At 42.9% G+C, this 23,930-nt stretch overlaps 1 protein-coding gene across 2 annotated transcripts; it reads right to left on the reverse strand.

The window, feature by feature from the left end:
* Positions 1–9,650: 9,650 nt before the first annotated feature.
* Positions 9,651–23,864, reverse strand: SLC25A29 (solute carrier family 25 member 29). Of its 2 annotated transcripts, none has more exons than XM_073349645.1 (4): positions 23,534–23,864; positions 19,061–19,104; positions 13,548–13,631; positions 9,651–12,024 (listed from the first exon to the last, which is right to left on the reverse strand). In XM_073349645.1, exons 1-4 carry the CDS (start codon positions 23,565–23,567, stop codon positions 11,281–11,283), a joined length of 906 nt encoding a protein of 301 aa, XP_073205746.1. In that variant the 5' UTR covers positions 23,568–23,864; the 3' UTR covers positions 9,651–11,280. The 2 variants fall into 2 exon arrangements, with proteins under 2 accessions (XP_073205746.1, XP_073205747.1); XM_073349646.1 differs by having other exon boundaries at positions 16,596–19,104; positions 23,534–23,862.
* Between the last annotated feature and the right edge of the window lie 66 nt (positions 23,865–23,930).

Genomic DNA, 23,930 nt, shown 5'->3' on the forward strand with positions numbered 1-23,930 from the left:
GCCATTGTGAGAATGCTTGCTACCCAAAACCTAGCACTGCGTGGCACTTCAGATCAGCTGTATGTGCCAAACAATGGAAACTTCCTTAAAATTGCAGAGCTAATGGCTGAGTTTGATCCTGTACTCCAGAAGCACCTAAGAAGAGTCACCACACAAGAAATGTACACACACCACTACCTTGGAAAAACAAATCAAAATGAGATCATACAGTTACTGGCAACAAAAGTCAAACAGAAGATTGTGGCAGATCTGAAGTCAGCAAGATATTACTCTATTATTCTGGGCTGCACACCTGACATACGCCATATGCAACAAATTACTTTAAGGGTTTCAGAGTAGCAGCCGTATTAGTCTGTATTCGCAAAAAGAAAAGGAGTACTTGTGGCACCTTAGAGACTAACAAATTAGCTGAGAGGTCAGGGCTACGATGATGGTGCCAACATGAGAGGAAAGAACAGAGGAGTGCAGACACGGATCCGAGAGTTAAACCCTCAAGCTTTTTTTGTCCCGTGCAGTTCCCATTCATTGAACTTGATAGTCAGTGATGCAGCATCAGCTTCTAGTGAGGCTGCTGAATTTTTTTAATGTAATACATAGATGCTTTGAATCTTTCTCTGAATCAGCTCATGGCAAATTTTGAAGCAACATATGGGAACATCCTCTGACACTGAAACCACTGAGTGCCACACAATGGGAAAGTTGAGTGGAGGCAATAAAGCCTATCAAACACCAAGTTGGGAAGATAGATGATGCCATAGTTGCCATTATGGAGGATAATGCTATGACAGGAACTGTTTGTGGGAGAACAGTGGCAGAGGGAAATGGAATCACCAGAGACATACATAACTTCAAATTTCTGTGTGGCTTTGTGTTGTGGCATGACATACTGTTTGAAATAAATCTTGTAAGCAAGAGACTCTAAGGTGTTGACCTTGATGTATCTTGAACAATAGATCAACTGGACAAAGCAAAGTCATACCTACAGTCTTACCGGTCAGATGAGGGATTTCAAAATGTTCTGAAGAGTGCACAGAAGTTGGCAGAGGAACTTCACACTGAAGCTATTTTCCCACCCATTCATGAATACCAGTCACCGAAGAAGACATTTTGATGATGAGGCATGGGGTAAGAGACCCCAAACAACAATTCAAAGTTGAATTCTTTAACCAGGTGCTAGATTGTGCAATACAGTCAGTTGAACGTTTCATGCAGCTCAAGGAACACAGCAGTATATTTGGGATGTTGTATGATATTCCAAAACTCCTCACTATACCTGCAGACGTACACCAGCAATGCAGGGCACTAGAGACAGTGACACAATGACATGCGCTATATTGATGCGAGTGATTTTAGGTGATGAACTGAAAGCTCTTTCAAGATGCATTTCAGCAGGATCAACTCCAAAGGCTGTTCTGGAAAATATGTGGACAAATAAGATGAACACCCTCTTTCCAAATGCTTTTGTTGCTCTACGCATATTTCTAACACTTCCTGTAACCAGTGATGAGCTGCCAGAAGCTGAAGAACCAGTTCCTTCAGTCGCTCTGGGTCTTCGGCGGCATGTCCTTCAGTCGCTCCAGGTCTGCGGCGGCACTGAAGGACCTGCCACCGAAGGCTCAGAGTGCCGCTGGGTGAGTAAAAATTCACAGGGGAACCTCCCCAGCCGAGAGCTCAGGCGGGAAGGACAGGACGGTCCCGCGGGGGGCACATGTGGCCCACGAGCCGGAGTTTGACCACCCCTTTAACAACCGGTTCTAAACCGGCTTCAAAATTTAACAACCGGCTCCAGCTCACCACTGCCTATAACAGTTGCCAGTGGAAAATGCAGCTTCTCCAAGCTGAAGTTAATAAAACACATCTACGCTCCACAATGACACAGAGGCTGGTTGGCCTTGCAACCATCTCAATATAACATGAGCTGGCCCAGACTGTGGACCTTCAGGAAGCAGTTCAAATCTTTGCAACCAAGAAGGCATGGAAAGCACCACTTTGATTATTCAAACAGATAAAAATGCCAGTGTTTACTATGCAGACAAGAAAAGTTACATTTGCTGTTCAGGCGTTTAAGTGTTACTTAAAATTTTTGAACGAGACATTTTAAGTTGTTCTCCTTTATTGGGGTAGGTAGCAGAGCAGTACCATGAGAGGAGTAGAACAGGAAGAAGGCAGAATTGAGACCTTTCAAAGTTTTGGCCCAAGCAAATAGATATGGGGGGGTCATTTGAGCTCCCAGCCTCAGGTGCCAAAATGTTGTGGGCTGGCCCTGGATTTGGTAAGAGGCAGATATTTTGGTTGGCTGGGATGGCTCACCAGATAACTCCTCACACTGAAGAGCTCCTCCAGAATTTTCTCTGCCTTCAAAGGCACAGCAGGCTTAAGAGTCAGGTCCTCTGATTGTGCATAACCTGGTTAATTTTGTGATCTTTTTCTGAGGTTCCTTTTTTAACTCCACACTCCTCTTTTGCATGGGGGTTACTGGGTTTTTTTAAGGGCTGTGCAATTGAGGGCTTAAATCAAGTGATCCCCTCCAATTAGCTCTGATAATGGCTGAAAAAATATAACAGAAGGGGAAGGGCAGGTCTGTATCCTGTGCTCAACACTCTTAGGCTGAATGCATTGAAGGAGAAAAGTGTTCCTTTCATGCTCTCAACCTTGGTGCTACCACAGCTAGAAGGTAGGCTGTAGCACTGCTGAAAGTAGTAGCCTGCCCTATAGGACAGCACGTTGGCGGTTGCTAGCAAATGAGGGACCCAGTAAGTCAAGGTGCTGAAGGAAGAGCCCAGGAGAACTGGGCCCCATCCATAGCCACTGATTCAGACCTGGCCCCCACTGCTGGGTATTGCCCCACAGGAAGGTGCACTAAGGAGGTTCCAGTCAACAGAGCCCCAGTCACCTTTCCTCCTCTCTCCCATCTGCCAAAGCATCGTGATGGGGTGAGACGTGTTTGTTTGTTTTTTTTGTTATGACCCTGCCAGCGGGTTTGCTATGGCCAGGACAACCCTTCAGTTTCTCCAGGATCCCAAACTGTTGGTGGCACAGAGAAATCAGTTTCCTGCCTCTGCCTCTTCCTCTTTTTTTTTTGTAGCGAGGTCATGGCAGCCATTTTGGTGTCGGGAGCTCGTGTGCTACAGCCAGGAAGCCATTTTAGAACACGCTCCTGGCCTGTCTTTTCAGCAGCCATCTTAGAGTCCCCTCAGCAGAAGAGCAGAGGCATTTCTCTCCTTACTCCTAGGCCCCCTCTCCCGTTTGTCTTCCCTCTAAGCGGAGTAAAGGTCAGAAACGGAGACATTCTCCTATAGCACAGGGCGGGGTGTGCAGAGATAAAAACTACCCCTTTTGGGGGAGCACATTCTTTGCTCCTCCAGGGCCCCTGTACTTCTCCCTCCTAACTACTCCTGCCACGGGGTACTCTGTACTTCCTGCACCATCTCCCCCCTCAACTGATCCCTTCTTTCTCTGCCCCACACCCAGAGCCTCTGCTCACTGCCCCACTACTATTGGTTAGGAGGATTCTCTCTGTGTATCATGGAGTGGGTGAGCTCTGGAAAACACTGGCTCATGCAGGAGGGGATCCAGCTGCCCAGCGCTGCAGCTAAGAGTTCTGCCTAGGCGTGCACTGTGAGCAGACCTCCAGTACAAAAATTGGGGGACAGGTGCCCCCCACATCTGAGGGTCAAAACAGCTGTCCGCTCCCCACACAGCTCCTAGGCTTGAGGAGCTCCCTCTACCCCTGCAGCTGCAGGCAGGGGAAGCTTTGTGCCCTTAATGATTATTGGGGGCGGGGGGAGAGACTGTGTCCTAGGTTGTCTTCTCTTGTGCCCACCCCTGCAACAGGGTTAGGGGACAGAAATCTTCTAGGTCCTCCTTGATGGGCATTGGCTTTATTTAAAAAAAAAATCACCTCAAGCATTTTCTTCAGGCTTGGCTCTCCTAAAACTCTTGCCTTGGGTTTGCAAAAATTTCACCTAGAGCCTAAGCCACTCCCATCTCCCTTGTATGTCATTGAGGCTTCCTGCCTCTACATCTAGAAGAATGAGGTGTGTGTTGAACAAGTGTTAGCTAACATGTTTGGTAATCACACACCACTTAACATAGCTAACACTTCTTTGTCTACACTAACGCTTTAACAACTTATTTGGTTAACATGTTTGCTAAATACACCTCCCCTTTTTAGAGTCTAGACAGGACCCAATGAGTCATTAGAACCCACTTAACTCTTTCCCAGCATTATCAGTGCTTGCTAGTGGGGTGCAAATACTGACACCCTGTCACAAGCGACTATCTTGCCCTTTAACAAAAAGGCGTTCTGTACAGCAGTACAGGTTAAGGCCCTGATTTTACTACATGCAGCTTATCAAGCATTTTCTTATTGGAGGATCACATTTCAATATTCAGTCTCGTGAACAATTCGTAATCCCACAGACAGCCTTTCTCTCCACTTCCCTGTGTCATTGTTAGCAGTTGCTCAACTGAAAAAGTAATATTAGCAAAGTCACAGTGCCCTTCGAAAACAGGACCCTGGCTTTCCATGACACCCAATCTCGAAAGCTGGAGAAATACACCCCTCTGGCCAACACCCTGAGAGGGTGACGAGGTCCAAACTCACATGCTGATCATCGGAGCCATGGGTGCATGAGACCCCAGTAACGAGTGAGTGCTGAGAGAACGTGGAGTCGGTCAATGCTACGCTCGGCTGTTGCGGCAACTTATGGTGTTGGATGCCATCAGGTGGTTGAGGGACATCTACACAGAACACCTCACCGGACATTGGCAATATCTGGAGGAATGACCTGGAGTGCCGTAAATTCATTCACCTACATTTGGGTTGTTGCTGATTATGTACGATATGTATCTTTTGACTTTAAAAACAAACTTTTTATTTGTGGATAATATAAGCACTATACCCAGATGTACAGACACTCTCTTCTCAACCTATGTATTATATAATTTTAACATTTGTTTTAATAAAATTTTTAAATCTGTTTCTAATTATAATTTTGCTTCTTTTTTCCAGGTGCTAAATTAGCGCCATGTTATCTACCAGCTTTCTGAGGACTGTTGGCCACAGTCCAAGACACTTAATGCTAGAGCAGTGCATGTTAGCAGACCACCAATTTTTTACCCTCTGGATTCCCAACAAAAGGCCCAAAAAACTCACCAGATAAACTTCAAAGTAAGTAGCTTGTACATTGGTGAGCTAGAACATGCTGCCAGGCTACTGGAGTGGGAATGTTTGGTTGTAGCCATTTTACCAAGCTAACACATTTTAATTCAGACCAGAGCAATTTATGTAACCATCCAGGAGTCTGAGGCCTGGTTGTGAAACTGAAAAACTACTAGTTCCCTGTCAGAGCAAATAACCGAGCACCAATGAGATGCCATTAGCTGGCATTAACGTGTGCTACATCAGAGGCTGTGATATCTGGGTTCACTGAAAGGAATGCTCGAACATGGAAGCCAAACTACTCTACTCTATTTCCACAGACCTTTGATAGGCAACTTTGTGGTATTTGGCTTTCAGCAAGGGAATCAATGTGAAACTGGAAAAATTGTTGCTTTCCCATGCTGTTCTCCCTTTGAGTGTTAAATGGGTATTTAAGGATCGTCCTTGCTATGGTTTGTACCTAATATTTAAGGTTAAGATTTTGTCATGGTAATTTTTAGTAAAAATCACTGAGGTCATGGGCAATAAACACATTCACAAGAGCCCTAACTTATCCATGACTTTTAGGGAATGACACCTGGACCTCCATAGGGGTGGAGGATTGACAGCCCCAGCCTTACTGCCATATAGGGAGGAGGGGGCGGCACAATCCTGTTCCAGACCCACTGAAGCCACAGGGCTGAGGCACTGCCCCAGCTTGGGCTGCAGCAGCAGGGCACAGAGAGGGGTACATGGCCCAGAGGCTGCTGACAATTGAAGCCAAAGTCCCAGAGGTCCAATAAAGAACTCAATCTCCACTTCTGGTCCCAAACTAGTTTGAAATAAGATGATTTTGCAATACTAGCTGACCAAACTTAACTGTGTGATATACTGATGTGAGGCTAGAATGGGAAACTTAAAACCCATCTACTCAGGGTTCATAACCCAACCCTTGCATATGGCACCATACCACCATGGCAGTAAGTGCTGACCTATGCATGGTTATAAATAGTACATCGCCTCCTCTAAGTAATATGTTGAAAACCAGTCTTGAACTAGTTATACTATCAATCATTTTCACGAGAAAAGGAATCCTTGCCTGGTTCTGCCCAGTCTGTTACCTTACTTGTATTAGGTGAACAACACTTTTGTATTAGGTACACACTACTTTTGTTGTTTTTCATGCATTTTCAACACGAGCTGTACAAAATAACTGTAAGAGTACAATCTTAAGGACAAGGAGGAGATGAGGATGGCTATAGAGTAGTAGTGAATCCATGATATTTTGATGAAAGATCTGATAAGTGAGTAGAATTCAGCCAGGACATTCCACAGCTGACTGCCAAATGCTTCATGAAATATAGTACTTTAGGGTTCCATCAGTATTTTATTTTAGACAGGGTGACTTGTCTCAAAGAACTGTTATGTACAATTTCCAAATTAAACTGGTTTAAAAGACCTCATCTGTTAAGGTCTCTGGACAGACTGGTCTTTTTTTAGTCCCACCACCACTTTGGGTGATTCTCTTGCATTAACTGTAGGTACCTGTTGCTGTTGTATTCCATCAAAAACAATAGTAGTATCAAGGAACTGTTCTCTTGGGGGTTGGAGGAGAGGACTGGGAGTTGAGTCCTAGGTTTTATTTCTACCTCTGTTTGACTGCAGTGGGTCCTTGACACACAAGTGAAATGGGCTCTGCTTCTCCCCTTCCCACTGTAAAACAGGGATAATTACTTACCTATAGGCCAGGGGTAAGGAAGGAGGTCTGTTAGAGCACCTTAGAGCAGCTTTCATCTAAGGCTACCAATCTACACAGCAGTATATTCCCTAAACCCAATTTGAGATTTTACTGGGATAGAGAAACTTTTGAAGTAGAAATTTGTTAAAGTACTGCCCCAACACATGTTCTCATCCACCTCCTCTAAGAGCTACCTTTACAAGGGTTAAGGATCTGACATTTGTATTCCCTTTAAATAAGGAGCATCCCAACAAAAAGTCATAAGACAAATGTGCCATTATATTTTGCTCAATAAGTAAAAATGGAAGTTGAGAGCACCCCATTATCTATAACAATGTTTGAGGGGGCCTGCTTGGCCTTTTTGATGTCCACTATTGGGTCTTGCTTACTTAAGAGTGTGTATCTGCCTTATGTTAAATGGCTGAAAGAAAGGAAATAATTCCAACAGTTGCATTCCCATGGAATGAGAGTATAGGGTTTCCTTTTAATTCAGTTTTGTATCCTAAACCAGTGCTTAAATTGTTCCCTTTCTTTCTTAAAAAGGGGGTCAGTAAGGTGCTAAAGCTACTTATCTCCTCTGTAAAGCACTTTGAGATCTACAGCTTAAACTCTATATAAAAAGGTAGGTGGTAGTATTTGCTTTAGTGGCCAAAACCTAAACTTATTTTAAATGGAAATTCTCTGTCCTCCCTCTCACCCATTTTGTTACACTAGGTTGCAAGGGAAAGCTAATAAAAATAGAAGAGAGAACTAGGGACAGTGTTCAACTACTAGGAACTGTTTATAGGGGAAAGATTAATTTACACACAATTCCAAGGACTCTTAGGGTTTCTTTTAAACAATTAGAGCAATGAGCTATATTCTGATGTAGACCTTGAATGGGCTTGCTGTTAACTGCTGGTGCATCTCTCCATCTCAGCTGGATGAAGGCACACAGTATGCTATAGGTGAGATGTGTGCTCAATTATCTAATAATCCTGATTTACTGCTTGGTATGTGAACACCTGACAGGAAAATGAAATCATTTGTGACACAAATACCATGAATCCCCTTGAGAGGACTTAAGCTGTTGCCTAACTTGCTTTAATAGCACAATGTTTGTCAAATAGCTACCCTTGTGTGCATTGTTGTAGTAGCCCTGATGGTCCTAGGACACTAGAGATAAAAGATATTACCTCATCCACCTGGTATTGAGCAAACTTTTGAACCTCCACAGAGCTGAAGAAAAGCAGCAAGGTTGAAAGCAGCACTCTCTCACCAACAGAAATTGGCACAGTAAATGGTATTACCTCACCCACTCTGTCAATTAACTGGCATTCAAGATGGATTGGCAACTGGTTTCACTGGAGCAAGATGGCTGCCTTCACCACCACAGTAGTAGCAGTATTACACTTTTTTTTTGGAGTTCTATTTCAGTTTTTATTCCTAGAGGGCTTTGCAAGTGTGTGGTTTGAGTAGAGTGGTATGCTGTCCCTTCAAACCACCTCCCTCTTGCTTCTTCCCTGCTACTTCCAAAGGTGCTACTGCTGTGATAACTAAAGCAATATGGCAGCCTGGACAATAGTTCAAAGATCATGGCTGGTTCCTAGAGCAGTAAAGGGAAAGGAGGAGCAGTTCTAGTCAAACTGGTTAGTAATGAAAAGGAACAGTTAGTCTTCCCAACTACAGATGAATTGTGCTAAGCCAAATGTGACCCTCCCTTTGCCAAGCATCATGAAATATAAGGAAATGTGAACAGCTATGGAGATAACTCCATTGCTGGTAGGAATTATTAGATCATGTTCCTTTTATAGGTCAGATAACATACATCAGAAGCCTGCTCATCTCAAGAGGATCTCTTATCCTGCAACATCATGCCCTTTTTCATTTCCATGAATTGCAGCCTGTAGTCAGTCAGGTTTTTAGCCTGTAACCAGATCTATTTTTCCTTTAGGTGAATGTAAAGAAGCTGTGCTGAGGCATTTTAATTATTATACCATTAAGTGTTGGGAGGAATCCCAGTAACAGCATGTTCTAACTGTATATATCCCTTTTAAACACAATTATTACTTCTGAAAAAGCAACATTACTGAGTTCTCAGTGTGTTTCTTCCATGAGTTTGCTTCACTTTACTAGAAAAGCTTTCACGCCCCCAAAAAATGACTAGCCCTGCACATTTGCACATGAATCTGGAAATCAAACTTATTTCTGGCTCACGCATCAATACCCCTGATTGCACAATCAGAACTTAACTCTGTTCATCAGCAAGCCTACATCGCTCTGGAGAATTAACACAGCTAACAAGACTAAGGAAATCAATAAAACACTGAACAGTAGGCCCAAAGCTGTTGTGTAAGGAGGTACTGTGTACCCAGTCACACTTGCTAACTAGTCACCCTACAGATGAGTGAAAGAATTGGGGGGTAGGGGGGAAGAAGAGAGATGGTGTAGCTGGATCTAAGATAAAGCCCTTAATATCAGGGCTTCTCGTCACCCTACTCTTCTGGCCATAAAGAAAAAGCAAAGTTAGTAAGCAGCTTGAAACACACCTTAAAATGTTGCTGTTTTAAAGAGATCAGTTTAGCTCATCTTTTACACTCATGCTGAAAACAGCAAAAGCTACGGCAATGGGCTATCAGTAGCATGTGTGGAAAATAGCTTCCTTCAGGCAGAAAAGTGCATCTTTTACTCCTTTTGGAAGCTAGGTATATTAGACACATCAAAAGGGTGTTTAAATACAGAAGTTAATAGAGGTTCACTTCTATTTATAAAAAGAGCAGAGGACTGGTGTCAAAATTAAAAAAAACTTTTATTCCCTAAGTTTATTACAGTAAATACAGAATACTGTACAAAGGTGTAAATTGTCTTTGCTCTGAATTACGCATATACAGCTTAGACATGTTTCACATGGTTTGAATCTCAGTGCAAGTAGGCACCAAAACATCCAACATACCTCCAAGGTATAAAGAGACATACCAGTTTTACAGGTTTCTCCAGCATATTTTGTTACAGTACAAAATGCTATAAACTGAAAGTTTCTTCTTAAAAAAATAGAAATACATATTGCACCTGTCCCAAGTAAAAGTGTAACATGTTCAACATCCACTGAGCAAGCTTGATGCTTTTAACATGCTTCCCCTCCATCTGTTTGTGCCAAGCAATCGTGGTTATTATCCAACATGAAGAGTTTTGTTTAAAGCAATCCCCTTTTGGGCACACTGCTATAAATATAACACTTGGTGAATGTTACAAAAGGTTCTCCAGAACCCTTTTCAGTATGACTTTATTCCAGTGTGCTGTAACCAAACACACAAAGTAAATCAGGACAGTGTAGTATAAGAACTTAATATAATACCATCAAACCCTAATCCCCTTTTAGGCATTTCAGCATAACACCCTTATCCATCACTGCATGGTGTGGAATGGAACCTCCACCTCTATGCCACTGTGTATTTTCACCACTATATATTTAAAAAAAAGTGACTATATAAGTGATGACCCAACAGTTTAATACATGTAACAATTTGAGCAGTAACAAAGAATAGACTTTGTATTACACATCACTGACTGCCATATCGCCTGTTCTGAGAATGGCCAGCAGTGGCATGTAATTACATAAACCTCTCCAGAAGAATGAAAGTCGCTTGCACTAAAGCTAGTTAACACATTCCATGCACACACAAAAATGAATAAAGTTGAAGGTAAAAGCAAATCATGCCATCAAGCTCACTTGCCTTGAGTCTCCTTAACTCTGCAATTTAAAGAAACAAATGTAGGTGGGATTCAAATGCTCCTTTTAAGTACAATGAAAAAAGAAATACATGTGTGTATAGAAGGAAGGAAGTGAGAAGTTATGGAACAGATCAAGTTTTAATAAACTAGGCTGGCTACTTAAATAACTAAACTGAAATTTACAAAAGCCAAGGGGAAGAAAAAAAAAAAACCACAGCTAGCTGAAGGCTACTTCATGTCTTCAACATTTAAGCCTTATCTCTGTAACATCTCCAGCATAATAAACCATGACTTCTATGAAGGCTACAGGTGTCCCTGTCAAATAAAAAAAATGCTCTTTTGTATTCAAATATGATCGACTTGGTCATTCAAAACACGATTGGAAGAAAACTTGGTTTCTGGTACTATAAGATTCTCCAGACCATACGTAGCGATATAGCAGCACTGTCTGTACAGTATGTTTCTAAAGTCAGATCCCTACATTGCCTGGATTAACACATTTTGATCATTATAAAGGCAATAAGCTGCTTACAGGAGTGATGAGATGAAATTCTAAGTAACAGCCTTTATACAGATAAAATTTATTTACACAATTTCTATAGATAAAATGTTTACAAAAATAAGCCAAGTAAAATTAACTCCAGAAAATAAACATGTAACAGACGTGTTAAATCACTGAACAATGAATTCACAAGCTTGAAGGCTGCTGGATTGCTGGACCTGCCTCACAGTCACGTAGATTCTCCTCTGACCTCATATACATAAGAAACACCGTGACAGTGGCAAAAGTAGCTGCATTGACAGGGAAAGCTCGGAGAAGTGTAGAAGTAAGACCTCTTGTAAACACCTTCCAACCTTCCTCATGGTAACTCTTTCTAACGCAGTCCAGAATTCCATTGTATTGAACAACTCCTCTGACTCCATCTGCCTGAAGCCGGGACTTGATCACATCCACAGGATAGGTAGACAGCCAGGATACAATTCCTGACATGCCTCCAGCCAACAGCAATTTGGGGATGATGTAACTGTCCTCCACTTCACAGCCTAGGTATCTGGTCAAAGAGTCGTATGTCAGGAAGTAAAAGCCAAAGCTCGGGGTCTCTCTTAGGAATGTGGACACCATGCCCCTGTTGATACCTCTCAAACCTTCCTTTTGGTAGATTTTAAGCAAGCAATCTAGAGAATTCTTGTAATTCTTTGACTTTAGATTGTATTCACCTGTTCCCTGAAGTTGCATTCTTGTCTTAGCTAACTCCATAGGGCAGCAGATCACACACTGAATGGCTCCTGCTGCCGAACCTGCAAGAAACTGGTTTAGAGGAGTGTCTTTTCCGAGAGCACGAATTGTGTTTCCCTGAACGCCAAACACAAGTGCGTTAATGAAGGTAAGTCCCATCATTGGTGACCCAATACCTTTATAAAGTCCAAATGCCTAGGAAATAAATTAAAAACAAAATGCTGTTTAAGAATAGCGTTAATGATTTTCTAAGAAAATAAGCTTCTCTTCAGCTCTTGTACAACTGTTGCTTTAACTCAGAGGTGGGCAAAGTACGGTCTGCGGGCCCTTGAGCTCCTGCCCAGCCCTTGAGCTCCTGGCTAGGGAGGCTAGCTCCCGGCCCCTCCCCTGCTGTCCCTCCTCCCCTGCAGTTATGCCACTGTGTAGGCAACATGGCTGACTCCGCTGGGGCTGCGAGCTCCTGCTGCTCTGAGCTGCATGATAAGGGGGCAGGGGGTTGAATAAGGGGCCGGGGGGGGGGGGAGTTAGGGGACAGGGGGGCAGTTGGATGGGGTAGAGGTTTGGGAGGGAGGGGGGGTTAGATGGGGGTGAGGTCCCCAGGGGCCTGTCAGGGGTATGGATAGGGGGCAGGGCAGTCAGGGGACAGGGAGCAGAGGGGGTTGGATGGGTCGAGGGTTTTGAGGGGGGTGGGGGCCAGGCTGTTTGGGGAGGCACAGCCTTCCCTACCCGGCCCTCCATACAGTTTCACACCCCGATGTGGCCCTCGGGGCAAAAAGCTTGCCCACCCCTGCTCTAACCTCTCAACAAGGTGGCTGGTGGCAGACAGAGAGATTCCCTACGAAGTACAACATTTTCTGTTTGCATTAAGCAGTAATTTGATCAACAGCTAGAACTCCAAAAAGCATCTTTCAGCATAAGAACATGGTCAGTTAAATGTTTAAAGTTCTCGAATTTACTTAATGGTCGCAAGTACAATTATGATAATCTCATCTGATTTTCTGTATTATACATACCACACATTTCACGCCACTATTTTTGTATCCAGCCCAATAACTTGTGGTTGAATTAGAGCATCTTGCAGAAAGACATCATGTCTTGTTTAAAGACTGAGTCAGTGGTGTCCAAATTTTTCCTGTCATGCTCCCCCCCCCCCTTACTAATAGTGGGCTCTGTCTACACCCACTCCATTAATGCAGCTGGCTCAGCAGAGGAGCTACACCTGGGGGCAGAGCAGAGCTGCAGTGGTCCCTCCGCACCATACTGTGGGGACTGGCCCAGAGGCCACAACATGCCTCCCTGAAGTTTCTCCATGCCCCACTAGGGGGCGCATGCCTTACAGTCTGGGGACCACTGCTCCTAGTGATTAACCCTCCACAGGGATTTAAGATGTTCAATTGTTAATTTCCTTTTTTAAAAATTGTATCTTATTTCCAAAGCGTTAACTTTGTTGACTTCAATTTCCAAGCACTGGATCTTGTTTATGCATTCAACATCTGGATTACAAACCATTTCAGGGCTTTGACAACCAGGTTTGAAAAGTTTTGGTGCAAATTCTTAACTGTTTGGAAGATCCAGAGATAAACCTGTCCTGATGTGAAACTCTCACATTTCATCTGGAGCTCAATTAAGATCAATGTAAAACACTATCATTTCATAGTTTTTCTAATCGCATTAAATACATTATTTATCCTTGTATAAAACAGCAATTAGCTACTTACTGATTCATGCTTTATGATAGACTGAAAGCAATGGTAGGTCCCACGGTAGAGAGGTTTCTCTACACTTTGTACTTGAAGACGCACCTACAAGAAGTTTAGTGAGAAGAAATTATTTGTATGGCAATATTGATGTAACTGGTACAGTAGTGTTGGTACCTATATATGGAGTTACATTATAGTAATGTCTACACAAAGCGCACAGTAAAGATTCCAGAATGCCATAACGGCAATGTAAAATCGTTTTAAAGAGATGTTCAGAGTTGATTGCTTTTGAGATGATGATAAAACCTGGGGGGAAGCATTCATTAAACTAAGTCCTTTTTACAAAACAAATGGGAAATATTTAGCCAATTTGAAAGTGCAATACAGTGAAAAGTGGCTATAGATTTAACCAACGCTAAAAACCAACGCTTTCTTAATCTAGATGTTAATGATTTGTCAACGCTTTGGGATGTAACGGAGAATTTTTATAACTGATCTACAAATTAGGCATGAAATGTGGCCAGTGACATACTAACAGTCCTCAAATGAACAATTTTAGAATGTCTGGATCAAGGTTTTCAAAAAGTGGCTAGTGTTTGTGGATGCCCAACTTAAGACACCTTAAGAAGGTCTGATTTTTCTCACAGGTGCTCAGCACTTTCTGAAAAATCAGGAACTGCTAAGGTGTCTCAAATTGGGCATACCCTCCCCCCCCCCAAAATCACAAGACTCTTTAAATCCTGGGCCTGCTTTTCTTTTTCTCCTCCTCTTTTTTTCCATAAAGGCAGAATGCTAACTTAAGATTTCAATAAGCTTTATAAAGCATATTTCTAAGCTACAGTGCTCTAAGTGATCTTTATTTACTCTGATTTGTATATATATATATATATTCCCTATGTAACATGCACTTTACCCTTAGTATATTTTTGGTCAGGAAGATGCCACCATAACTGTGTGTGGAGTGAGATGGGGTAGGGTGTTAGAGGAAGGCCCCATATTCTCATGTATTTATAGGCCACTCCTTTAAGGCTTAAATTATGGGTGGAGTGGGGGGGATCAAATGTGTCTCCTGCACTTTAAAAACATTTTTAAACTCAGATACACACATGTAAAAAGCCATATTCCAGTAACTAACATTGATTCTGGCTAGAATGATAAAGCTAGAACTTTGTCTTTGTTTATCAGAGTGCAGGGTTGTGAGCATTTTGGGGAGGGGATACCTATAAGCTATCCAATATGCTGCAATTTCAAAGCAAAACATGCTTTTTAAAAGAAGTTTTAATTCTAGATACTGTAGTTCGCCAATTTGCATGATGGATTATTGACCCCCATAACTGTTCTCCCTATCTGCTTAAAGCTCCCACTGGTGTCAATGGAAGACCCATGCATACAGCAACAGCAGAATATCTATGATAGTGAAGGCAACATACGGGTCAGGAAAGGATATTGGCCTTGTTAGTTTTTTGTTCAAGTTTCATATTTAGTTTTCACTTTTAAAGAGACAGTAAAATTTACTTTCAAAGTTAAATATTAGTATTTTCCTCAAAGTAAATACTAGACCATGTAATATGCAAACTAAATGTCAAGGGTCACTTTTTAAAAACAAAAGATGGTTTGAACTATCTAAGCACAAGAATACCCTTTTTTGCCTGCCTTATGGCAAGACAACTCACTCCAGGGAAGAAACCGTTAAAATACTGCAGTACAGAGTGAGATATTGAACCAGTTACAAACCACCCTCAACTAAGTTTACAATGTGATTTAAAGAGATCATAGCCTCTTAATTTCCTACAGATTACTGAATAGGTGATAGTGTGGTATGAAGGATTTATCAGCCTGAGTTTGGGATTGTTAAAAGTAGCAGAGCTGTTAAGTGGGCTATGAAGCTCATTGCAAGCAGTGCCAATAAATTGTATACTTCATTATCATGAATAAGAGAGCAATCAGTTTAATTTTATTGGTTCTATTTTTCATATCCCTGGCTGTAAAGCCAAGTTGCCTTGTTTACAATGAGTCCCAACTGTATAGGCCTTGGAAGTAAAGAAAATAACAAGTTTAAGACCTTTCATTGCCCAATAACTTTTTTGTACGTAAGTGTTTGCAGTTAAAAGCTACCAAAAGCATGCTCTGTATCCAAGTTGGAACCCTTGGTATAAAGCTTCAGTTTCTAGCCCTAACTGTGAAATATTGGATCTTGAACCGATCACTGGACAGGACTGAATACTACCTCTCAAACCTTAGGCCAGTATAATTGGGCCTAAAAACACCAAATCTAGAGGTGAAGGGAGGGATTTTGTTTGTTTTTTAAATGGCAGCCTTTTAAAGACACTTCAATTGTTAATGTCAGAACTAGTCAGGGCAGAGATGTGTTAATTGGCATAGTGGAGGTAAATGCTTGATAAACTGCATTTATCTATGGCTCACTGCCACATTTTAATATTTTGAGCAGAAAATAAAGTTTGATGCTTTTATGCTATGTAATTTGGCTTAAAAAAGTCTGTGCAGAGGTGGATTTTATTACAAAATTATACTGTCATTAATTTGCTGATAAATTCTTCTCCTCCTCCTTCCTGTATCTGACAGTTCATGGTGATTTAAACAGGCTGGCCCAAGAGTAACTTCATTTCACAATTTCAAGTTACTGAAAATTTGTTTTAAGATACCAAAGAGTGAGCAGCAAAAAAAAGCGTGCAAATATTTAGTATGTACAAGTTTGGTGCATTTTAGATACGTCTAAGCTAAACATATGCCCTCCAAATTTAAGAAGCAGATGAAACAGATCAATTGAAAGTGTGCCCAAGATCCAGTTTCACAACCACTTTGTGCACAACCTTAAGCACCTGGTGAGAAATGCACACCAGAAAGAGTTTCAGAACAAAAAAAACTATAGACTTAAATGTTCCCATTAAAAAGGGATTCTCATACCCCACTCCCTCCAATTCAGAACACTAGTAATGGGACACATCAGTTTAAAAACTATATAAGGTTGTCTGTTTGAACTAATCATACATTTTGGAATAAATTAAGACTGAGAGAAACAGAAGTGTTCACCTGGTCTATACTTACTAGGTAACTCTCCAGTGATGAGGCTTATCTGTCATCTACAACAAAGTAACACTTTTGCTGTTAATGAAGACAGCCCCTAGCTCAGAAAGTAAAGGCAGTTAAAAGCAACAAAGCAATTTTACATATTACATCAACAAACCAGGGAAAGGGAGTTTGCCACTTTTGAGATTAGACTCAAAATCAGTTTGATTTGTTTTAGCATGATTTAGAAATTAAATTCTTTATCCTATGTGTTTCCACCATCCCCTCCCCCGCCATCCCACCTTCCCTCTCCCCCATGTTTTTGCCCTTATGAAGCATGATCACTGGCAAAAAGGTTGAAAAGTTAAGAAGGAAGCAGAATTCTGGCTCTACTGGTGCAGCTTCCTCATTTTGAAGCTACTGTATTAACACTTTAGTATAGTTAAAAATAAAATAAATAAATAAATAAAAATAAATAAATAAAGGCAATCCAATTAATCATCTAATCCTCATCAGTCCTATAGAGTTAATCTCAGAACACACAAAAGACAGCATTTTATAAACAGTTCTCTCTTTTTAAAGATTGGTTACAAATTCTTAGTTTTCCCCACACTTTACTAGTGTTTACACTGGCTGATTATACAAATACTGGTTATATTGTATTCTCCAGCATGGAAAAGATAGGGAAGGCTATTTCCTTCTACCACTCAGAAAATAAATTACCCTGGATTTAATAAAGCAACAACTATTAAAACAATTACAGAAATTGACAGTACTCCATTGAACTGTCATGCCAGTTAGTCTACGGCCAATCCAGCTCTCACTGTGCATTAAATAATGCTTAATTTAAAAAAATTACAATATTCAACACTAGAGCATCAATCCTTCAGACTTAAGCACTTGCTTAAGTCAGTGGAACTACTGAGAGGATATAAAAATTAAGCATCTCCCAAAACCTGAAGTTAAGCATGTATTTTAGTAGTTCCACTTTTGTCAATTAAACTAGACACAAGCCATAAATTTAAGCATGTGATTAAATCTTTGTAGGTGTGGGGCTGTAGTACTTTTCCTCTGGCACCAACTCTAAAAATAGTTGCAAATCCAAGTAATACAATCAATGAGAATGTGTTTAGTGAAATTCAGCTGACTCTCTTTAATAGCGAAGGTTAACATATCCTGAAGTATTTAAATTTATATTAGAACAGCTTGCATTGGATTTATAGGAACTTAATACCCAGTAATATGAGAGCTTTTCAATAATAAATAACCATGTGGCTAAAATAGGGTGATGCACACCCTTAATAGCAGTCAGATATTTCCCTTATTTATTGCATTTAGATATCCAGCTTTGTCCTGAACTTAAAAAGTATAATGTTAGATGGCATGCTCTGTAGAGGAGAAAGTTATCAAGTACAGTATGTTAATTTAGTTCTGGGTACATCTTCTATTGGGAGACTATATTCTGCCTTTACAGGTGACTAGACAGAGTAAAGCTCTCAAAGTGCCTATATCCCATTTTGAAAAGTGACTTAGACACTTAGGGCAGGTCTTCACTACCTGCCAAATTGGCGGCTAGTGATCGATCTTTCGGGGATCGATTTATCGCATCTATCGATCCCCGAACACGCTCCCCATCGACTCCCGAACTCCAGCTCGCAAGAGGCGGAAGTGGAGTCGACAGGGGAGTGGCAGTGGTGGAGTCGCCACCGTCCTCACGGCCAGGTAAGTTGACCTAAGATACGCCGACTTCAGCTACGCTATTCACATAACTGTCGCTATTCACATAACTGTCGTCGAATCTCCCCCCCATCCCCCAAGTGTAGACCAGGGCTAAGCCTCATTGACTTTTCAAGAGACATAGCCAATTCTGAAAATACTACCCTTTTATCTAGTATGTCTTCTATCTCAGCCTATCTGCATACAATACATACAGCTGATAATCATTAGTGTCTCAAAGGAAAATCAATTCTGGCTAGGAAAGGTAAAAGGATTCCTTGAAGAGGAAGAAAGAAAAAAAGCCCAAAACAATGTGTCAAATTGTGAAACTGCTGCTTCATGCAGTTAATTGATTTTGTTCACTAATGATAGGACTATTGGCCAATATAACAAACAAATGAATGCTTTCAGTGAATAGGAAAACTTTTTTTTTTAAATGAAAAATTCCAGCCCATAACAAAATAAGTTTAAATTACAAGAGAGGGTACAGGCAGTTTTAGATGTCAGTGATAAACAGCTGCAGGGAAGCAAGCCTGGATCTAAATTCTTAAGTTTAAACCCTGTCCTGTTACTGGTTTTAATCTTACATTGAAATGATTTTCATTTGCTTTAAAGCTCTGGGACTTCAGCAAGTCTAGAAGAATACTTGAAAAGGATTATTTCAAGATTTGGACCATCAGGCTTACGCTTCTGAAATGCCGGTGTTTGCATTTTTTCCCTTGTAAATACTTTTGCACTACTTTCTGCCTGGAGTGTGCAGAAGTTAAACCTGTTTAAAATCAACCCACCTTAACAGTGTCAAATGGATGTCCTACTAGCACCCCAGCAGCACCTGCAACAAGATAAATGGCAGTTTTATGGTTGTACAAGCTAGTATTTTTTCCCCTTACAGCAATCCAATGCTATAGCAGATAACTCTAGGTATAACTTTAGGTGCACTTTGTTACAGGCAAGCCATACATGGAACAAATTACCAGGGGAAGCAGTGGATTATCCATCTCTTGATGTTTTCAAATTAAGACTAGATAGCTTTCTGGAAAATATGCTTTAGTCAAACAAGTCACTGGACTAAAGAAAGGGTGAAATTCTGTGGTGTGCTACTCAGTAGGTCTGGTTATTTTATCTAATGATCCCTTCTGGTCTTAAAATCTACAGTCAGTCATCCCCAGCAGGCAAATATTGTGGTACCACAGGCATGTCCATGTAGAAGTGATTGTCTTGAAGTGGAAGGGACTGTCAGGTATATATGATCTTTACTGGGTAGGAGCAAAACTGAAACAAACATTCTTGTAAGAACAGGCTGACATTAGTCTTTCCAGATGTGGTGGAAAATAGTGCTGCAACACAGTACTCCTGACAGAATTTGCTTGAGTCCTAACTGAATGAAGTGAAGCGATCTCACTACAGTGTGATTAGGCCTGGGCATAAGGTTCCTTGCCTACTATTTTGAAGCACGTAAAGTATTTTTTCATACTTCATCACCAGAAACAATTCAGCGACAAAGTTCTTTAAAAATGATTGATGGCTTTACCCTTACTCATCTAGTTACCATTAGACATTAAGGGCTTGCCTACGCGTCAAATGCTCCTGCAGAGCAGGCATGGTGATAGTGAGTGTTGCCATGCCTAACCCGCAGGTACCTAGAAAGTCACTGGGATTCACAAAGCCTGAGCTTGGTGCCTAGGCTTCCTATGCAATGAATGGGGAGAGACAGGCGCCTAAGAATAGGAGTCACAAAAACCCAGCATACTAGGTGGCTCTTCACTTAACCTAGCCAAGGGCCAATCCGAAGCCAAGTGCCCTGTGATAAGCTCTGCCCCTTTCTTGGAGATAAGGGCCCAACTCTAGGCTGCAGTAAGACACCTCCCTTTGTTTGGGATTCTCAGCTGCCCTCTCTTGATGTTAGGTGCCTATGCTGTTTTAGTAAGAAGCAAGGAGAGAGAACTTCCCTCATTACCTTAGCCACTGGGCTAAAAGTTCTCACCTGGAATGTGGGAGACCCCTGGTTCAAGTCCCCCTCCATCTGAGGGGGAAAAAAGAATTGAGAGATCTGCTACCTCTCAGGCGAGTGCCCTAACCACTGGGTTACAGGACAGTCTGATGTGGGGCTACCTCTCACCTGTGGTAAGATATTCCATTGTGGATAAATATGAAAGAATCACTGGGTGAGAGAGAGAAAATATATGACTCTGTAGCCTGGTGGCCTTATTGGCAAAACCTGGGACGTGGGACCCTCACAATCCAGTCCCAAGCACTGATGAGTCTTTCAGTAGTTATCTACAGTGCAATAGCTTCACCAGAAGAGATGGAGGAAGCCCCACATCAGAATATACCCTAGGTCACTGACTAGAGCACTCACCTGAGAGGAGGGCAGATCCCTGTTCAAATACTTTCTCTAAGTGAAGGGGGACTTGACCTACGGGTATCCCACAGCCCAGGTGGGTACCTAACCACTGGCCTAAAAAACCCTTGCTGTTTTGTGTAAGCTTCCCTATAGCGGCCGGACCTGGTAGACAAGGTCTGGGCATGCTTTACCAAATTAGGCCAGTGGCAATGTAGGATAGGAACATCTGCTGCTGGTCATAGCATTGCACTGAGGCTTAGGTGTCCAGGTGCCTTGGTGCAGCAAGCAAACACAAAGGCAAAAACATAGGCACCTAGAGAACTTTTACTGCAAAAAGTTAGGTGCTGACTCAGGGTGGATTTGATTTATATCAAACTGAAAATTCAATTTAATCATGGATTTCTACATAAAAGTGCATTGTTATACATATTCTTCACAACTCAGAGATAGAGGAGACCCAAACTGGGTCTCTTTTAAGCCCTGCTACCATTTTGGTTTTCCCTTCTAGTGAGAGAATCGTATGGTAGATCTCAAATAAATGAAGGCTACACTCAGAAAGACCTCAAGATTTCTGGAATATTCTGCTCAAACAGGTTTCAGAGTAACAGCCGTGTTAGTCTGTATTCGCAAAAAGAAAATTAGTACTTGTGGCACCTTAGAGACTAACCAATTTATTTGAGCATAAGCTTTCGTGAGCTACAGCTTATGCTCAAATAAACTGGTTAGTCTCTAAGGTGCCACAAGTACTCCTTTTCTGTCTGCTCAAACAGTTTCACTTTTGTTTCTACTGCCTGCCCCTCCCGTTTGTCCAGATCTATTCCGCCTCCAACAATCTTCTATTCATTGAACTTTTTGAAACTTTTCACTTTTAGAGAGGTAAGGGACTGACTCTGTGTACACAAATTTGCAGAGGGACAATAGGGTTGAGGTCTGTTATTTCTCACCTCTATATATTTAAAATAATTTTTGCTGTTAACAAGCATGTTATCTCTGGAGACAAATCCAGAGTCTGAGAACTGCAAAACTAAGCATCTCAGATAGTATCTTCTAGACTTAGCACTGAATCCCAGTGGGTAGATAGAAAGATTAACATAAATAATCTATACAGAAACCCCTGGAACCTCCTAAGATTGGGTCCCTAATCCATGAACTACTGGAATTCATTTTCAAAAAATTTCTTAAACATTACATGAAGATATTGTCTCATATTATAGAATTAGAATTTATAATCCCCATTCTATGATGAGATATCTTTGAGTTATAATGGATCTTAATTAAAACCATCTCTAGATAGGTTTTTTCCTCAAAAGGCATTTTATCAAAAATTCAATTCAATAAAATATTTAAAAAAAAATGTGGTTTTGTTTTTTTAATAACTGAGTTTTCTCCACCCTGAGTGCTGAGTAATTGTAGGCTGCTACAGGGTTAGGGGCCAGCTGAGCAGGCATTTTGTGAATCCCACTGGAGCCTTGTTGTGGGTTAGGTGTTTAAGTCCTTTTGTGAATCTAACCCTAAGTATTTAAATCCTGTATAAAATTCTGATGTATAAAACAGGAGGTATGGTGCTAAATATCTAGCACATCCCCTACCGCATGACTATATACTTCATTTACAGAGCAGTGGATTCCAATAGTGTTTTCCCCTCCCATCTCTATGTTCTATGTAAAGGTTTTACTACCGTCAGTCAGCTAACCATTAAACATCCCTTCCAAGGGAGAAAGCTAAAGGTTACACTTGCACTGCTTTATTCAAACAGATGGCGCATTGATCCTTAGTTGTTAACTTGTTAATGAAAAAGCCTCTATTCTTTCTCGCAGAGATAAGATCTCTTGCTCTCTGGAGTTCACAGCTATAGCCAGAGGCAGGCAAGCAACTCCCTGCACAGATGTTAGGGGCTGCGCACAACTGTGAAGAAACATAAGTACAGATTGGCAAGCGGGTGCCATACCCTGCCATATCCTACCCCCTTACAGGGCCTCCCCCTTACATCCTCTCCTGGGGAAGTACTTAAGGTTAAGAAAGCATCTAATGCCACATCTAGGCACGTTTCCCATCAATGTGATGTAGCAGGAATGAGAGCTCCCTTTGTGTGCTTTGTACATGTGGTCAGGCAGTGGAAGAGCTACACGGGGTGTGTATCGCGCACAAGGAACACCTGCAGATTCAGCACAGGGGTTTGCACGTTGTGGGGTGGCTGGGAGGGAAGGGGGAGTGGTGGCCGTTCTGGGGGGGAAGGGAGGTGAGGGGACTCCTAGGACGTGCGCCAGAAGTGGTGACCGGGTTGGGGAGCAGCTCTGGAGAGGAGTGTGATGCTCAGTCCGCGGGGAGGGGACAGAAGTGCAGCTCATTGTTCGAGCTCCCCCCTTAGATCTTGGCGGCCCCTGGACGGAGCAGAACTCGCGTTTCCGCGAAGAAACCTGACTCCTGGGCGCTGACTCACAACCCTGCTCCTGCACCAGCTCCGCGCACGCTCCAGCCTGCAACCGCGGGCAGAGACAATGGCCCAGCCCGGCCCCTACAAAGAGCCGGAGCCATTCAGGGCGCGCGGAGCCAGCGGAGGCGTGAAGCTCCCGGCGCTGGCAGAGCGAAGCTGCCACGCCAGCAGCCTGCAGAGCGGGGGCAGGACCCGCCAGCGCTTGGAATCCTTCTCCCCAGCCGGCCCGGCCCGGCGCGGGGAGAGCCTGATCCACCCCCGCCTCCTGTGCGCCCCCATGCCCACCCACTGCTCTGCGCCCCGGGACCGGGCACGCTGCCCCAGCGCGTGGTCCCTTCGCTGTGCGCCCCCGGCAGGGATCAGGCCCTAGCGCCCCTGGCTCGGTTCCTGCCCCTCGCTGCTGGCAGCCGCTTATGTAACCGGATCACTGCAGCAATCCTCGCGCGGAGCCCCAGCGCCGGGGGAGCCTCGCTCCTCTCTTACCGCCAACGCATCCCGCTAGGAAATCCAGCGCCATCCTGCTCTCCGCGGCCCCCCTGCTGCAGGCCCGGTGCGTGCGGCTGCCGCTCCCCCTTCGCTGCACGGGGCACCACAGCTGCCGCTCCGGCGGCTTCCTCGGGCCTCCCGAGTCCCTCGGGGTTGCAGGGGCTGGATGTGGGGGTCGGCGGCTCGAGATCAGGGACTCGCGAGGCCGCCCCCGGGCAGCGCTAGCAGGAGCGACCGGCCCCCGGCGCACGTTCCAGCCCTGCGCAGCGCAACCTCCTCCTCCCCAGCGCCGCTCTCGCCCTTTCTATTTCTGACGCCGTTGCTGCGAGGAGGGGGGAGATAAAGCCTTATGGGGAAGCGGAAGCCTCCAATCAGCGGCAGCGGGCGAGACAAC

The sequence above is a fragment of the Lepidochelys kempii genome, chromosome 6 (assembly GCF_965140265.1).
Source record: "Lepidochelys kempii isolate rLepKem1 chromosome 6, rLepKem1.hap2, whole genome shotgun sequence".
Classification (NCBI taxonomy): Eukaryota; Metazoa; Chordata; order Testudines; family Cheloniidae; genus Lepidochelys; species Lepidochelys kempii.

What these genes read in the sequence shown, in the direction of transcription:
- SLC25A29 (XM_073349645.1), bottom strand. Translation starts at nt 23,567, where the DNA reads ATGGCGCTGGATTTCCTAGCGGGATGCGTTGGCG. An exon ending in ATCCATTTGACACTGTTAAG is followed by an intron (nt 13,632 to 19,060) that starts GTGGGTTGATTT and finishes AACTTCTTGTAG; the next exon opens with GTGCGTCTTCAAGTACAAAG. An exon ending in CTATCATAAAGCATGAATCA is followed by an intron (nt 12,025 to 13,547) that starts GTAAGTAGCTAA and finishes TTTATTTCCTAG; the next exon opens with GCATTTGGACTTTATAAAGG.